The sequence below is a fragment of the Miniopterus natalensis genome, chromosome 7 (genome assembly GCF_054644295.1).
Source record: "Miniopterus natalensis isolate mMinNat1 chromosome 7, mMinNat1.hap1, whole genome shotgun sequence".
In the NCBI taxonomy this organism is placed as follows: domain Eukaryota; kingdom Metazoa; phylum Chordata; class Mammalia; order Chiroptera; family Miniopteridae; genus Miniopterus; species Miniopterus natalensis.
Window position 1 is genome coordinate 15,609,519 of NC_142087.1, and position 14,125 is coordinate 15,623,643.

Genomic DNA, 14,125 nt, shown 5'->3' on the forward strand with positions numbered 1-14,125 from the left:
AAGGTTTACTCTTAGCAACTTCAAATATGCAATACAGTGTTGCTAACTAGTCACCGTGCAATGTAATGGACATCACATCCTGTGGCTTATTTATTTTATAACTGGAAGTTTGTACCTTTTGACTCTCTCCATTTTGCCCACCTCCTCATCACCCACCTCTGGCAACCACCTCTCTCAAATCTGCCTTTTTATTTTTTTAAATTAATTAATTATTATTATTATTTTTGAAACATAACTTTATTGATTTCAGAGAGGAAAGGAGGAGGAGAGAGAGAGAGGGAAACATCAATGATGGGAGAGTCATTGATCGGCTGCCTAGCCTGCAACCCGGGCATGTGCCCTGACCAGGAATCGAACCCCGATCGCCTGGATCCTAGGTCGATGCTCAACCGCTGAGCCACGCCCGGCCGGGCTCAAATCTGCTTTTTTAAAGCCGTGTCTTTTTTCATACTTTTAAAAATCCTTCTTGTATGACTTTAATTCTTTTTGAAATACTTTTTTGTTGTCTTCGTCTGAAGTTCTTAAGGGCAGAGGGGTCTGATCCTGCTGTTAAAGGTGTCTGCTGACTATCACTTATGGTACATTGTTTCCCTGTGTGTTTTGTAATTTTGGATTATGAGTCCATCTTCAGGGGAGTTTTATCTGTGGACAGCTTGTGTGTAGTCTGGGTTAAGGAAGGTCCCTCCAGAGTTGGTTGAGTTTGTTTGGGGAGTCACCTCAGCTCTTTAGCTGGCATCACTATGTTAATTCTTAGTCTGGGGTTCCTAGCTCATGTAGATAGAATAAAAATATGTTAAAAACCTACATGAGAATAGGCCCTATCATTTTCATCATAATATTAATTTAATATTGTTTCTTTTTATCCACTCTGATGTCAGCTCCAGGAAAGCAGGACCTCAGTCTCCCTAATTTTGAGCAATATCCCCAGTGTCTACAGTAGAACTTGGCACACAGTAGGCACTCAATAAGTGTTTGTTAAAAAAAAGAATTAGAGGATGTCCACTTCATAATGCACTGTGAAGAATAAATGGTGTGTCAGTTAGGACTATATTTGCCCAATTAAAAATGGGGTTCATTGTCTCACAAAAGAGGCAGATGCTGTTGCTGATTCTGTGATTCAGTGATTTCAAAGCCTATGCAGCCCTGGCCAGTGTGGCCCAGTGGTTAGAGAGTCAGTCTGCATACAGAAGGGTCACAGGTTTGATTCCCAGCCCAAGTTGTGGCATGTGCAGAAGGCAACTGATCAATGTGTCTCTCTCACATCTCTCTCTCTCTCTCTCTCTCTCTCCCTTTTCCCCCTCCATCTTTCCCTTCTACTCTCTCTGAAAAGAAATGGAAAAAATATCCTCTGAGTGAGGGTTTCAATATATATATATATATATATATATATATATATATATATATATACACACACACACACACACACACCCTCAGGTGAGGATTAACAACAACAAAGAGCCTATGCCGTTATCTTGACCTTTGTCTTAGGGCTGTAAGATGGTTACTGTTGCTCTAGTCATCACACCCACATTCCAGGCAGAAAGATGGGAAGGAGGAAGGAATAGAAGGGGAGCATCACTGACATCTTTTTTTATCAGCTAGGTAAAAGTTTTCCTAGAGCTCTAACAGCTAATTTCTGTTTTGATCTCATTGGGTAGAAATGGGATGCCTGGGCATCCCAGAAGCAAGGGCACTTGGAGAGCGAGCATTTATTTCCCTTTATCTAGATTCTATGGATCGGTGAGGGAGGGAGGGGTATTTGCTCCAATGAGTGTGTGTGTGTCTCTATATATACATATAAAATATTTATATATGTATCTATAAATATTACATATAATATATATAATATATAACAAATGAGGTTTTATATATAAATAATATAAATATATATTTTATAGAGAGAGGTTATAGATATACACGTCACTTAGAGCCCTCAGAAGGGGACATCTATTCTCATAATAATTATTGTTTTCATCATGTAAAGCTTTGCACTCTCTGCGATCCTATGGGCCTCAAGTCTTGGATCCTGGAACTCACAGGCACTGAGGCACCGTTATCCCAATGATCCCCCTCCCACTCTCCCTCCTTTTTCTCTTCAAGCACTGAAGCCCTTTAAAAAAAAAAAACGACCACATTTTCCAATGTGAGCCACTTCCTGGTCTCATTTACTTCATCCTCGGTGACTTGGCCAGACCCAGCTTCCAGCCCGAAGCAGGCAGGAGACTGTAAGTCAAAGGCCTGTCAGGCCCATCGCCAGGTCAGCGTCAAGGTCTGTCCCAAGGACACTGAGATGAAAACAGCAGAAGAGCCAACCCCGAATCTTGGGCAGACCCTGGAGTGGCTGAGGAAGGAGCTGGTAAGGCTTTGCATTTCTTTTTACCTGACGTCTCCACCCCACATATGCCAAGGCTTACTGGTCCCCCTCCCAGGTTGCCCACTGCTGGGACAGAGGCAGCAGGCTGGGGTGTAAGCCCCGCAGGCACCCCTCTGGGACCAGCCGCGCAGTGCACAATCGCCATCTCAGGTACAGGGATAAGTAGGTCATGGCCTACATAGGAGGCTCTGGGTGCACTGCGTGCCAGACTGGTTTTAGATATGACAGAGTCCTGGGTATGTGCCCAGCTCTGCTGCTGTGTGGCTTCTAGCAAGTGACTCTACCTCTTTGAGCCTCAGTTTCCTTATCAGAAGACAGGATAACAGTTGTACCCACACTGCAGGGGTTACTGTAAGAACTTGGTGAGGGGACGGTAGAAGCCACCCAGTGTCTGCGTGGTACATCTGCGTTGGCTATTACAATCCTGACACACTGTCTTAGCCTGGGTGAACTCTATGTCCACCTGGGTCAGGATCGTAATAAAGCAGAGGCTCACACAAAGATTGGGGTACTCACGATTTATTTGGAGGTGCAAGCCCAGAGCAGTGAGAGTGAAGAAAATGGGGAGTGGAGGCAAAGCCAATGCAATGCTGTGCAAGGCGAGGCAATGCATGGTGTTACCAAGCTGACTGCCACTTCAGAAGGAGTCTTAAGGAGGCCCAGTGGCTCTCTCAACACCTGGTTAATCTGGCTGCAGGATTTCTCTGCAGGGGTTGAAGGAGGGTCTGCATCCTGGGGGAGAAAGAAGGAAGAGAAAATGTATCTGCTCAGCTCACTCCTGTCTCCCATGGCCTGTGGGTTAAGGTCCACCCAGGGGACACTAACTCTCCTGAGCTGAACTAACTCTCCTGAGTTATGGTTCTTGGTCTCTCGGTGGCTGCTCAGGATGCTAGGCCTTATGCCTCTCCCTGTGGTATTTTCTCCAAGTTCAGAAATAGAGGGGTGCCCCAAAGTGTGTGAAGATATCAGCTAAGAGCAAGAAAGGGGTGGTTCAGGGAACCTCAGAAGGCACCCAAAGTTTATCCCAATAGGCCAGATTCTCCTTCTGGGGAAGGACAGATAGGATTGTCCCAAAATGACCTTTCGGGGTTGCTAGGCAACAGATTGGCTGGAATCCAACCCCATCCTCAACCCGGTGGGAGGGGCTGACCCAGTAGGGCTTCTCTTGGGACCAGAGGACTCCAGCAGCAGATGCTGGAGTTTGTTACAGTCCTCGGGCCCTCAGAGGCTGGCCAGCAGGCCTTCCCCAACCTCCCCTAAACACTGGGCGCCCATGCTGAGACTGGTGCCTGAACCCAAAGTGCCACTTTCCAGCTGATAAACTATCTCTCTTACCCCATAGGGAGGGGGAACAAGGCAGGTGTGGGGAGGCTTTCTAGGGCATAGCCTCCCAGGCCCAGGCACCTCCCTGCACGTGATGCCAAAAGATGGGAGCCTTCAGTCTCCTCTTGTTAATTCCTGACATGTGAATTCCCCAGTGGAGCCTGTGCTTTACCTCCATCACATGCAATCTACATAACTCCATAAGGTCCCTCTGGAGCCCAGCCAAGAAGCCCCAATGGCTGTCAGGGAAGGACCAGCACTGGACAGTCACTTCATGCAGCAGAAGGAAAAAATCAGTAACACCAATGACTACCATGGACCAAAGTCCAGTGCTTGCCCTCCTTCCCAGGGATCGTGTGAGCCCCCAAGTCCTGATGGGATGTAAACGAGGGGAGAGAGCAAACCAGCCGGATGACTAAGTGGCATGCATCAGCAGGACAGAGCTACACACTGCGAAGCTTGAGCAAACTGAGCCCAGAGCCGGCCTCCGCCCGGTGCCTCCCGCCTTGGGAGACAGGCCACTTCCCTAGGGGTGAAGCCAGTTTAGCCTGGGTTTCAGCCCCCGAGGCCAAAGGCATGGAGTCCACCACCTCCCTTAGCACTGCTTCCACGCCTCAGGGTGTCGTCACGACCACCACCCGGAGCTGGTGCTAAAGGCTGGATGAAAACAAATTAAAGCCGTGTGGGAGGAAAACCTTAAGACCGAAAACACAGACAAGGTTTCCCCAGGAATTAGGAAGGGATGGCTGCGTGTGCTTGGGGTGGTCACCTTCACAGTTCCCCTTCTAAGCCACCCGCTCTCGGTGGCGTCACTACTGCGGGGGCGGGGGAAACAGGCTTCACCCTTCTGGTTTGGGAGTCATTAGTTTGTCATGGAGAGAAAAATAGAGCCCTGGCCTGGTGGCTCAGTTGCTTGGAGCATCGCGCCACACACCAAAAAAGTTGCGGTTTTGAACCCCAGTTGAGGTGCCTATGGGGGCAGCCCATTGATGTCCCTCTCTCTCCCCCTCCCTCTAGAGTCAATAGAACATATCCTAGGGTAAGGATTAAAAAGTAATAATAATAAAAATACTATTTTTAATGGAGACATAATGTTAGTAATGATCTTTTTGAGAGATTGGAGACAGAGGGAGAAGGGGGCAGAGACAGAGAGACAGAAAGAGAGAGACCGGCTGAGAATGTATGTGCCTGGCTGGCTGTGCCCCAGGCAGCTTCGAAGGGAAACCTGTTCCCAGTGGCTGCCTCTGGGGGAGGAGACAGTTGTCACATAGAGTGGGATGAGGTGGGGGAGATTTTACACTATGCCCCTTTGGAGCTTTAAATTTTATATCATATGTAAGAATTATCTAGTCAGAAAAATAATTTTAACATCTTAAAAGAGAAAGCATAAGAGAAAAACTACATGAGGGAAAACATCCCTAGGGAAAAATAGGAGTAGAGATGTGTGAGTGATGGGGGTAGAGTCCTGAAGCAGCAGTTCTCCAAGTTTTGGTCTTAGAAACTCTTTGCATTCTTAAAAATGATTAAGGACACCAAAAAGCCCTTGCCTGTGTGAGTTAGAACTATCAATATCGATTGAATTAGACACCGAAACAGAAAATTTTAGCATTTATTTATTCATGCATTTAAAAATAACAATAGTAAACTCATTACATGTTAATAAAATATTTCACTTAAAATAACTACATTTTTTTTCTGCCTGGCCAGGTGTGGCTCAGCGGTTGAGCATCGACCTGGGATCCAGGCAATTGAGGTTCGATTCCTGGTCAGGGCACGTGCTCGGGTTGCGGGCTCGATCAATGACTCTCTCATCATTGATGTTTCTATATCTCTCTCCCCCCCTCCTTTCCTCTCTCTGAAATCAATAAAGATATGTTAAAAAACAAAACAAAAAAACACTACATTTTTTTCAAAGAAACTAATGAGAAGAGTGACACTGTTTTGCCGTGTTGCAAATCTCCTTAGTGTCTCCCTTATTAGAACAGCTGGATTCTACCTGTTTCTACATTCAATCTGATGCATATTACCCCCCACAGCTTCTGGAAAACTTCACCCCATGCTCATAAGCTAAAAGTGAAAGGGGCAATGATATCTTAGTATTGTAATGAAAGTAGCTTTGACCTCGCTAAGCCCCTGAAAGGGCTTTTGGGACCCAAGGATTCCCCAGACCTTATGCTGAGAGGCAGTGTTTGAAAGGGCTCCTGCCAGCCTGCAGGGTGGACTTCACTTTAATATGAAGTCACTGTCACCTTAATACCTATAAAATGAAATATGTTGCAGTGAGGGTTATAGCATATAAGCGGGGTTGTAAATAAGATTAATATTTAATATTAATGATGATGATGATAATGAAGATAATCACAGACCTTGGGTGTTCAGCATGTCATATTTTAGAATGGGAGCCAATTCATTCGATCATCATAATGTTACCGGACCAAAGTCTGTGTGCCCAATGCTTTGAAAGGCCAAAACTCAAAACATCGGGGTTTGGAGTAAGAAAAGGTTTATTGATTAAGAAGGTATCAGCCGAGAAGATGGGAGGCCTACTGGTGCCTCAGATCCATCTTGCTTGCTGGACCAGGCAAGGGTTTTTAAGGGGCTATGGGGAAGTGCTTGTGCTGATGGGGCAGGTTTTAATTAGAAGACCTCAGAACCTGGCCATTTATGGTAAAGGGGCATCAACACCAGATCTTCTTGGATGACAGACCCTTGACTTCGGAAAGGTTTCCAGTGTTCCAGTTCCAGTTATTTCTTGGTCCTTTGGTTCTGTGGTGGGGGGAGCTGGGATTTGGGGGGCGTTGGTGGTGGTGGTGGTAAGACTTTGGTTCTGGGTGCAGCTGGTGGCCAAAGTTCTCTCCTCTGTGCCGTGCCCTGGCTGCATGATTGTGGTCTTCGTCTGCTAGGTCTGAAAAGCAACTCAGTATTTCATTGAACAGTATAGGACCATTTTGAGCTGGTTACTTAAAATAAGAACCTTGAAAGGTAAGAAATTTGCTTTCTACTTTGCAGATGAAGAAACTGAGGCTTTGGTGGAAACGGCTTCTTTGAGGCTGTGGGCTTGTCTCTGATGAGACAGTAATGGGAACAGGCTTTCTGGGGGGATGTCCAGTGCACTGACCGCCCCCTCAAAGGCTTGTTCTCTCTCCTAGGCTGAGATGCAGATCCAAGACCAGAAGCTTCTGCTCACACTGAGGCATCTTCACAGTGTCATGGAGGAGCTGCGTTCTGAGAGTGCCCACTGGGAAGATGCCATGTCCAGCAGAGGGACATCACCTATCAGAGCTCGAGCAGGCTCTGAAGGCAGGGGTCACCAGCCCATGTCATCCAGGCGGCTGGTCCAGCTCCTTCAAGGGGTAGACATCAGACGAAGCTCCCTCCCTTAACTGGTTAGAGATGACCCTGGACTTGAAACTCCACCTCCCACTAGTCTAAGTTTTGTGATGTTGTTGAGTGGGGGACACAGGAATGGGAGTCATGAAGTGTCCAGGTTCACTACGTGTCCCTGGACCCATCACTCACCTTCTCTGTGTCACTGGTTCCTTTTCTGTCACTTATCAGCATTGTTGATGAGGCACAAATAAGGTATTGAATGTGAACATGCTTTGAAAACACAAATAAATTACATGGCTTCTGGAAAGCACCATGAAGTAACCCTGTCCTTGGGAATTTCTCAAAAAGTGATTGTTAAAACAAAGAGCTCAGTGTGCGAGGATGTTCATCTAGTCTTGCCTTGGTGAAAAACAGAACCCTGTGTAATGACTTGATGATTGTTGTCTGGCTTCCCAGCAGGACTTCTCATTCCCCTTTACCTGAAAGCAACATGCACTGTCACCACTCTGGTCATAGGGATGGACATGTGATCAGGCCTGCCCAATTATAATGCATGGTCATTCTAACAACATGATCGACCTAGTGGGTTGGCGTGTGACTCAACACAGCCAATTACAGCCCTTCTCTGGGATTGCTAGCTGGATGCTTGTTCTATTGCAGGGCTGCCAGAGGCCATGTTCCCTGCCAGGCAAGGAAGACCTTTCTGTGCTAGGAAAGAAAGAGGCTAATCTTGAAAGAGAAGTAGAGAGAGGGCCACACAAGAGATGGGCTGAGAGGTAGAGTGCTTGCTCTTTTCAGTCCCTGGTTTCAGGTCCTAATTCAATGAGTTACTTCTGCATTCTTTCCAGTGACTGCAATCAGTAAATTTCACCACCACCACACACCAATTTGTTTTTGCTTAAGCTGACTTGAGTAGGGTTCCCCTCATTTGCAACCAAAACAGTCCTGAGGAATACAATCCATATGTTCACAGAAGCAAGGGGGGGAAGTGATGAGGAAAGCAGCATTTTACTCACGCAGGGTTGGCAATAACAGCCTGTAACAGCAGGCGACAGGCTTGACGATTTGGCCGAACACTCAACGGTGTGGGGTGCTGGAGTATAACTTTGAAAAAAACGAAAGAGGTGAAAATAAAAAGTCCTGTTGTTCGGATGGCCTGATCATTGGTAGGCCTTTTGTTTTTGAAAATTGACTTGCATGTTAGAATATTGCTTTTATGGTTTTGAAAAAGCAAGCCCATTGCATGCAGAGACGAGGGGGAGGCATTATAGGTACAATGTTCATAGAGTAATCTGGGATTTTTTTAATATAATAGTTGATAATATAAAAATACTTATCTATTGACGGCTGAATGGGGAAAAATGTGATATATGTATAAAATGGAATTCCAATCCATAAAGACACAAAGTAGGGTGGTGGCTTCCAGGAGCTTGGAGAGTGGGGAGTGGGGAGTTGTTGTTTAATGGGTACAGAGTTTCAGTTTTGCAAGAAGAGAAACATTCTGGATGGATGGTGGTGATGGTGACATAACAATGGATGGGGCTAGAGGGACACCCCGAGGCTGCAGGAGAGAGAAAGAACTGGCTTCTTCATCTTTGTTCTCTGTAGCACCACCCAGCCCTACTTCCTCACCCCACAGCAGCAGTTCCTCCCCATGGTGCCAGCCAGCACCCCTTCTCAAGGCTCTAGGTCTCAGACCCCATAGGCATCCACCAGACGCCACAGCAAGGAAGATACGTTTGGAGAGTCACACACTGGCCCTATGACACTTTCGATGGGAAGTGCTATATGTCCCTTCCTCCCACAGCCCAGTGAATAGAATAAGTCACATGATCTGTCCCAGGAGGTGGCTGGGAAATGTGGGGAACAGAGGGAAAGTCTGGTGAGTACCAGGGTGTCAGACACATGCTCTGTTCCCTCTGGACAGACCAGCTTCCTCATCCTGTCAGAGCACTGGGAGCATCTCTTGCTCTAACATTTGTCTTTGACCCTGACACGGGGCTCCTAAAACCCTTGTAAATTCCTGAGTTATATTGACTCTGCGTTGCCTCCTGGATGGCTCCTGGTCACTAGAAAGACCAAGCCATGGTTAGAAGCTTGGTATTTTCAGCCCCATTCCCCATCCTCCAGAGAGGAGAGAGGGGCTGGAAATGGAGGTGATAATTGTTCATGCCTGCGTGAGGAAGCCTCCATAAAATCCCACTAGTAGGGGACTCTGGGAGCTTCCAGTTTGGGAAACACATCCACACAGCAGGAGGGTGTAGATGCCTTCCTGCACTGGGGACCCTCCCAGACCTTGTCCTATGTATCTCTTTATCTGGCTGTTCATCTGTACCCTTTAATAAACTGGTGAAGGTAAGTAACTGCTTCCCTGAGTTCTGTGAGCCTTTCTAGCAAATTAATTGAACCGAGAAGGAGGTCATGGGAACCTCTGATTTGCAGCCAAGTTGGATGGAAGTTGTAGGTAAGCTGGGGACCTACTACTTCCCATTGGCATCTGTAGTAGGGTGGGAGCCCTTAACCTGTGAGATCTCCAGATAGATAGTGTCAGAATAATGTTAAATTGTAGGACACCCTGCTGTTGTCATGGAGGATTGTTTGGTGTGGGGAAAAACACCCACACATTGGGTAACCAGAAATGTTCTGTGTAAAAATAAAGGAGCCCTAGCCGGTTTGGCTCAGTAGTTAGAGTGTTGGTCTTTGGATTGAAGGATCTTGGGTTCCAGTCAAGGGCACATACCTGTGTTGCAGGCTCACCCCAGCCCCCAATAAATGTGTCTCACATCTATGTTTCTCTCTCTCTGTCTCCCCCTCTCCCTTCCACTCTCTCTGAAAAGCAATGGAAAAAAAATGTCCCATGGTGAGGATTGAAATAATAATAATAATAATAATAATAATAATAAATATATAAATATATAAATGAAAAGAAAGACACACCAGAGGTGGAGAACTGGGTTTTTCCCTACTCAGGAGGGAAAGACTAGGTTTTTCTATTCAGGCCTAAAAAACAATGGCCAAGAAAGCAAAAGCAGGACAGTTGAGACCAAATTTAACTGGCAGATCAAAGTTTGGTGTTTGACAAATGTTTTTATGTCCCTCAGCCAAGAGCCATCAGACTAGGGGAGCCACTCTGTGGATGGGCGCCACCTGCTGCCCATGCGCAGTAGTTCTCGCCCTGGGTGGTAGGACTGGCTCCTTCACCACACGCTTTCTTATGGGACCTCTTGTTGGTAGTCGAGGAGGGTAAGGCTTTCTGTCTCTTGAGATCTGGGCTTGAATTTCAGCTCCACCTCTCTGTGCCCTGGAGCAAGTCACTTCTCCTCTTAGCCTCCATTTAAGCTTAACTCTAAAATGAAAATGACACCTCTTAGATCTGTGAAGGGGGTAGTGGGAAAATGCTTTGTAAACTGGAAATAACTGGAGGCATCGGAAAGCAGCATTGTCTGCAGTTGAACAGGCTTGGATGTATTTTTAAAAATACTTATTGTCCGCCAGCTGTATGCCAGCCACTATTCTGCAAGTGGGAATGCAGCAGTGAAAAAAGCGGACAAAATTCATGTTTTCACGCAGTCAGCATTCTAGCATCCCAGTTTCTGAGTCACTCATTCATTCATCTACAGATACTTTCCTGAGCAGCGGGTACAGAGGGATGCCAATCTGGCTAGGGCACGGGGAGCGAAGGGAATAGAGCTGGGCAAGGACAGGACCGGGTTTGTGGGGCTGGAAGCCTTTAAAGTTCAGGGTAGTCTTCTCTCAAAGAAAAAGAATACAAAGTCCTAAATACAGAATTCGGCTAGAAGACCTTTTTTAGAATGACAGAAGAAATCACAAAATTTTAAAAGCTGAAAAATATTGCAAACATTATACAATGTAGAGACAGCATCACTTTTTTGTTGATTGGCTGCATGAGAGCTCTTCAATAATTTTTCTCTACTTTTCTTTGCTGTATATCCTTTGATCATCTAGTCATCAGACAATGGTTTTGTTGTCTTTTTGTTGTTGTTAATCCTCACCGAGGATATCTTTTTCCGTTGATTTTTAGAGAGAGTGGGAGGGAGGGAGAGAGGGAGAGAGAGAAAAAACATCGATGTGAGAGAGATGCCCTGATCGGTTGCCTCCCACACACGCACGGCTGGGGATCAAACCCAGGAGTGTGCCCTTGACGGGAAGTCAAACCCTCCCCCCTCCCCCCTCGCCCAGTGCTCTAACCACTGATCCACACCTGCCAGGGCTGATTTTGTTGTCTTTTTAGAAATACATAAAGAAGATAATTCAGTCTTTACAACGTTGGTTAACCTTTTGTGGATAGTTTAAGTAATTTTCTTGAAGTTGCAAAGCTTTTGTAAAAATGTTTTATTGAATTTATTGGGCAAGTTATAAAGCTTGATGCCATGTTAATTTTTAGAGTTAACTATCAAATGTGGGAAAACCTCTAAGTTTCTTTCATATATAAGCTGTAAATCTTTGGGTATAGTGACGACTAATTTTAAGTACTCTTTGAGTTGGCAGCACATTGACCAGTTTGTCAGTTCCTCCCAAAACAATTAAATCTTCATCCATGTCACATGTCAAAGAAATGAGAAGTTTAAATCTTTTCCCAAGGTATTTATATAATTTACTCCTTTTAATTAATTAGATCAGGGATTTTCAAATGTGTGCCACAATAATTTTTACGATATTCAATACCTGACTAATTTAGTCAGGGGCACTAACCTCTTTTCCTTTAGATTGTCAAATTTTAAGAAATGACCACAGCCAAAACAACAACAGCCATCTGCTGTGAATGAATCAAAATTATATCTATTTTCTTTGTCGGATTGGCCAAAAATATATTTTTGTGTGTGCTGCAGAATTTTAGTAATTAGTTTATGGGTGCCGTGAGATGAGAAGGATTGAAAATCACTGAGTTAGATTATCAAACAGTCCAAGTTGTTTCAAAACTTTGATTTGAAATGCATCTGTTCCTCATAATGAATTACTACTCTTGTTCTGATCTTCAGGTCATTTCATCTGGGCCATGTCCTCACTGCAGAAGGGGCACTACCTGTGAGGTTGTCTGAAGAGTGAGACAACCTATCAGCAAGGAGCCTGAGACCTTATCAATAATCTATATATTGGATGCCATTGCTACTTCGATACTTATTAATATTTACTATGAAGCCAGCCTTGGATCTTCGTGCTCTAGTATGATTTTTCTTACGTTCTAACAGTTGGTGTTGGCTATTGAAAGCTGTGATATTCCAGGCGGAAAATGTTTTCTGTCCCCAAAGGGTGGATCAATGCGAATGACCTGTTTAATAACAGAAGTAATAGCTGATATTTATAGAGCATTTATTATCGCTAGGATCCTTACTTGCTTCGTCTCACTTATCTCTTACAATACCTCTGGCACAGATACTTTTATGTTATCATTTCCATTTTTCAGATGAGAAAACCTGAGGTTCGAGGGACTGAATTACTTCTCCGGGCACCCCCTTCGCTGGTGTGTGGAAGAGGTGCGACTCCACTCCAGAGATGTTCCGCGGCCAGGGCGAGGGGTCAGGCTCTACCACCTCGCACTGTTCTGAGGGGCCCGGCCCCACCTGTCATCCCTGCACCCGTGAGGTTGGAGGGCAGAGGGTGCCTGGAGTGAAAGCACACTGCGGGCGACTCCCCGCTGGGGCCGGAATGCCAGGGCCCCGCCCCGCCCCCGTCTCTCCCCGCTCCTCGATTTGCCACCTGCGCGCCCCGCCCCTCACCCTGTCCTTTGCCCACTGCCCCGCCCCTCTCCCCGCCTTCGCCCCGCCCCTCACCCTGTCCTTTGCCCACTGCCCCGCCCCTCTCCCCGTCTTCGCCCCGCCCCTCCCCTGCCACCCCGCCCATTCGCCCCGCCCCTTGCCCTCGCCCCGCCCCCGCCCGCCCCTCTCCCCGTCTTCGCCCCGCCCCTCCCCTGCCACTCCGCCTATTCGCCCCGCCCCTTGCCCTCGCCCCGCCCCCGCCCGCCCCTCACTGGCTGACGCCCAGCCCCTCAGGGAGCCGGCGCCTCAGAACTGACGCGCGGACCCGCCAGTCCTCCTCTCACGCCCCGCTCGGGCGCGCCGCTCCTCACGCCCCGCGCCGAAAGTAGGGCTCCTCCTGAGGGGTCGGGCGGGACCTGGTGGCTGAAGGCGGGATCGGTGATGGGGCCCACAGCCGCCCGCCTCCCCGCACGCGCCCTGCCGGGCTCCTCACGGGCACGAGCCCGGAGGCCCCCGCCTGAGGGAGAAACTGCGGGGGCCGAAGGCGCGGCGCGGTTCTCCCTACATGGGGGGGGCTCTTGAGGCGCCCCTGGGGCGCGGTTCCCCTCTGGGGGCACCCGGCCTTAAACGCTGAGGAGTCGTCTGTGGGGGGGGCTCGGGCGTCCCTGCGCTGGGCGCTCGCCGTCTTCTCTCAGCCCCGGACGCCCCCTGCCCCGCGCCTCCCTGCCCCGCGCCCCTGCGCGCTGCCCTGGGGAAGCTCGCCCTCCCTGGCTCTCCCCGCGGGCACCCCGCCGGGCCCGTCCCCCGGCCCCGCGCCGCCCCGCAGTCTCGCGGCCCTTCTGGAACCAGCCCGGCCCCGCCCCGAGGGCCCCGCGCCCGCGGTGGCCGCGCTTTTCGTGGAGCAGAGCCAGCCTCGAAACGACGCCCAGGGCGCGTGGGGGTCTCGGCGGGGGGCGGGAGGGATGTGTGCTCAGGAAAATAAATATCTCAGGAATATGAAATCAGCGGGCGGGGGCCTTTTTCTTAAAGGGCATTAATAACCCTACACCTGGGAGCAATTTAAAAAGATGAGCTGGACTCTATCCCCAGGTACCGAACGCGCAGGCTCTGAAGGAGACGGGAGGGGAGGGGAGGCGAGGAGTGGACAGGAGAGGCGAGGAGTGGACAGGAGAGGGGAGGAGTGGACAGGAGAGGGGAGGGGAGGAGAGGCGAGGAGGGGGGGAGAGGCGAGGAGAGGGGAGGAGAGGGGAGGAGAGGGGAGGAGAGGGGAGGAGAGGGGAGGAGTGGACAGGAGAGGGGAGGGGAGGAGAGGCGAGGAGGGGGGGGAGAGGCGAGGAGAGGGGAGGAGAGGCGAGGAGAGGGGAGGAGAGGGGAGGAGAGG

At 48.5% G+C, this 14,125-nt stretch overlaps 1 protein-coding gene across 1 annotated transcript; it reads left to right on the forward strand.

Annotated features, from left to right (window-relative positions):
* The first annotated feature begins 2,275 nt into the window (after positions 1-2,275).
* Positions 2,276-7,251, forward strand: C7H20orf202 (chromosome 7 C20orf202 homolog). The gene is made up of 2 exons (XM_016222097.2): positions 2,276-2,356; positions 6,847-7,251. Exons 1-2 carry the CDS (start codon positions 2,291-2,293, stop codon positions 7,078-7,080), a joined length of 300 nt encoding a protein of 99 aa, XP_016077583.2. The 5' UTR covers positions 2,276-2,290; the 3' UTR covers positions 7,081-7,251.
* Positions 7,252-14,125: the final 6,874 nt, after the last annotated feature.

Coding starts and splice junctions, on each gene's coding strand:
- C7H20orf202 (XM_016222097.2), top strand. CDS start 2,291: ATGAAAACAGCAGAAGAGCCAACCCCGAATCTTGGGCAGACCCTGGAG. Junction 2,357..6,846: donor AGTGGCTGAGGAAGGAGCTG/GTAAGGCTTTGC, acceptor TCTCTCTCCTAG/GCTGAGATGCAGATCCAAGA.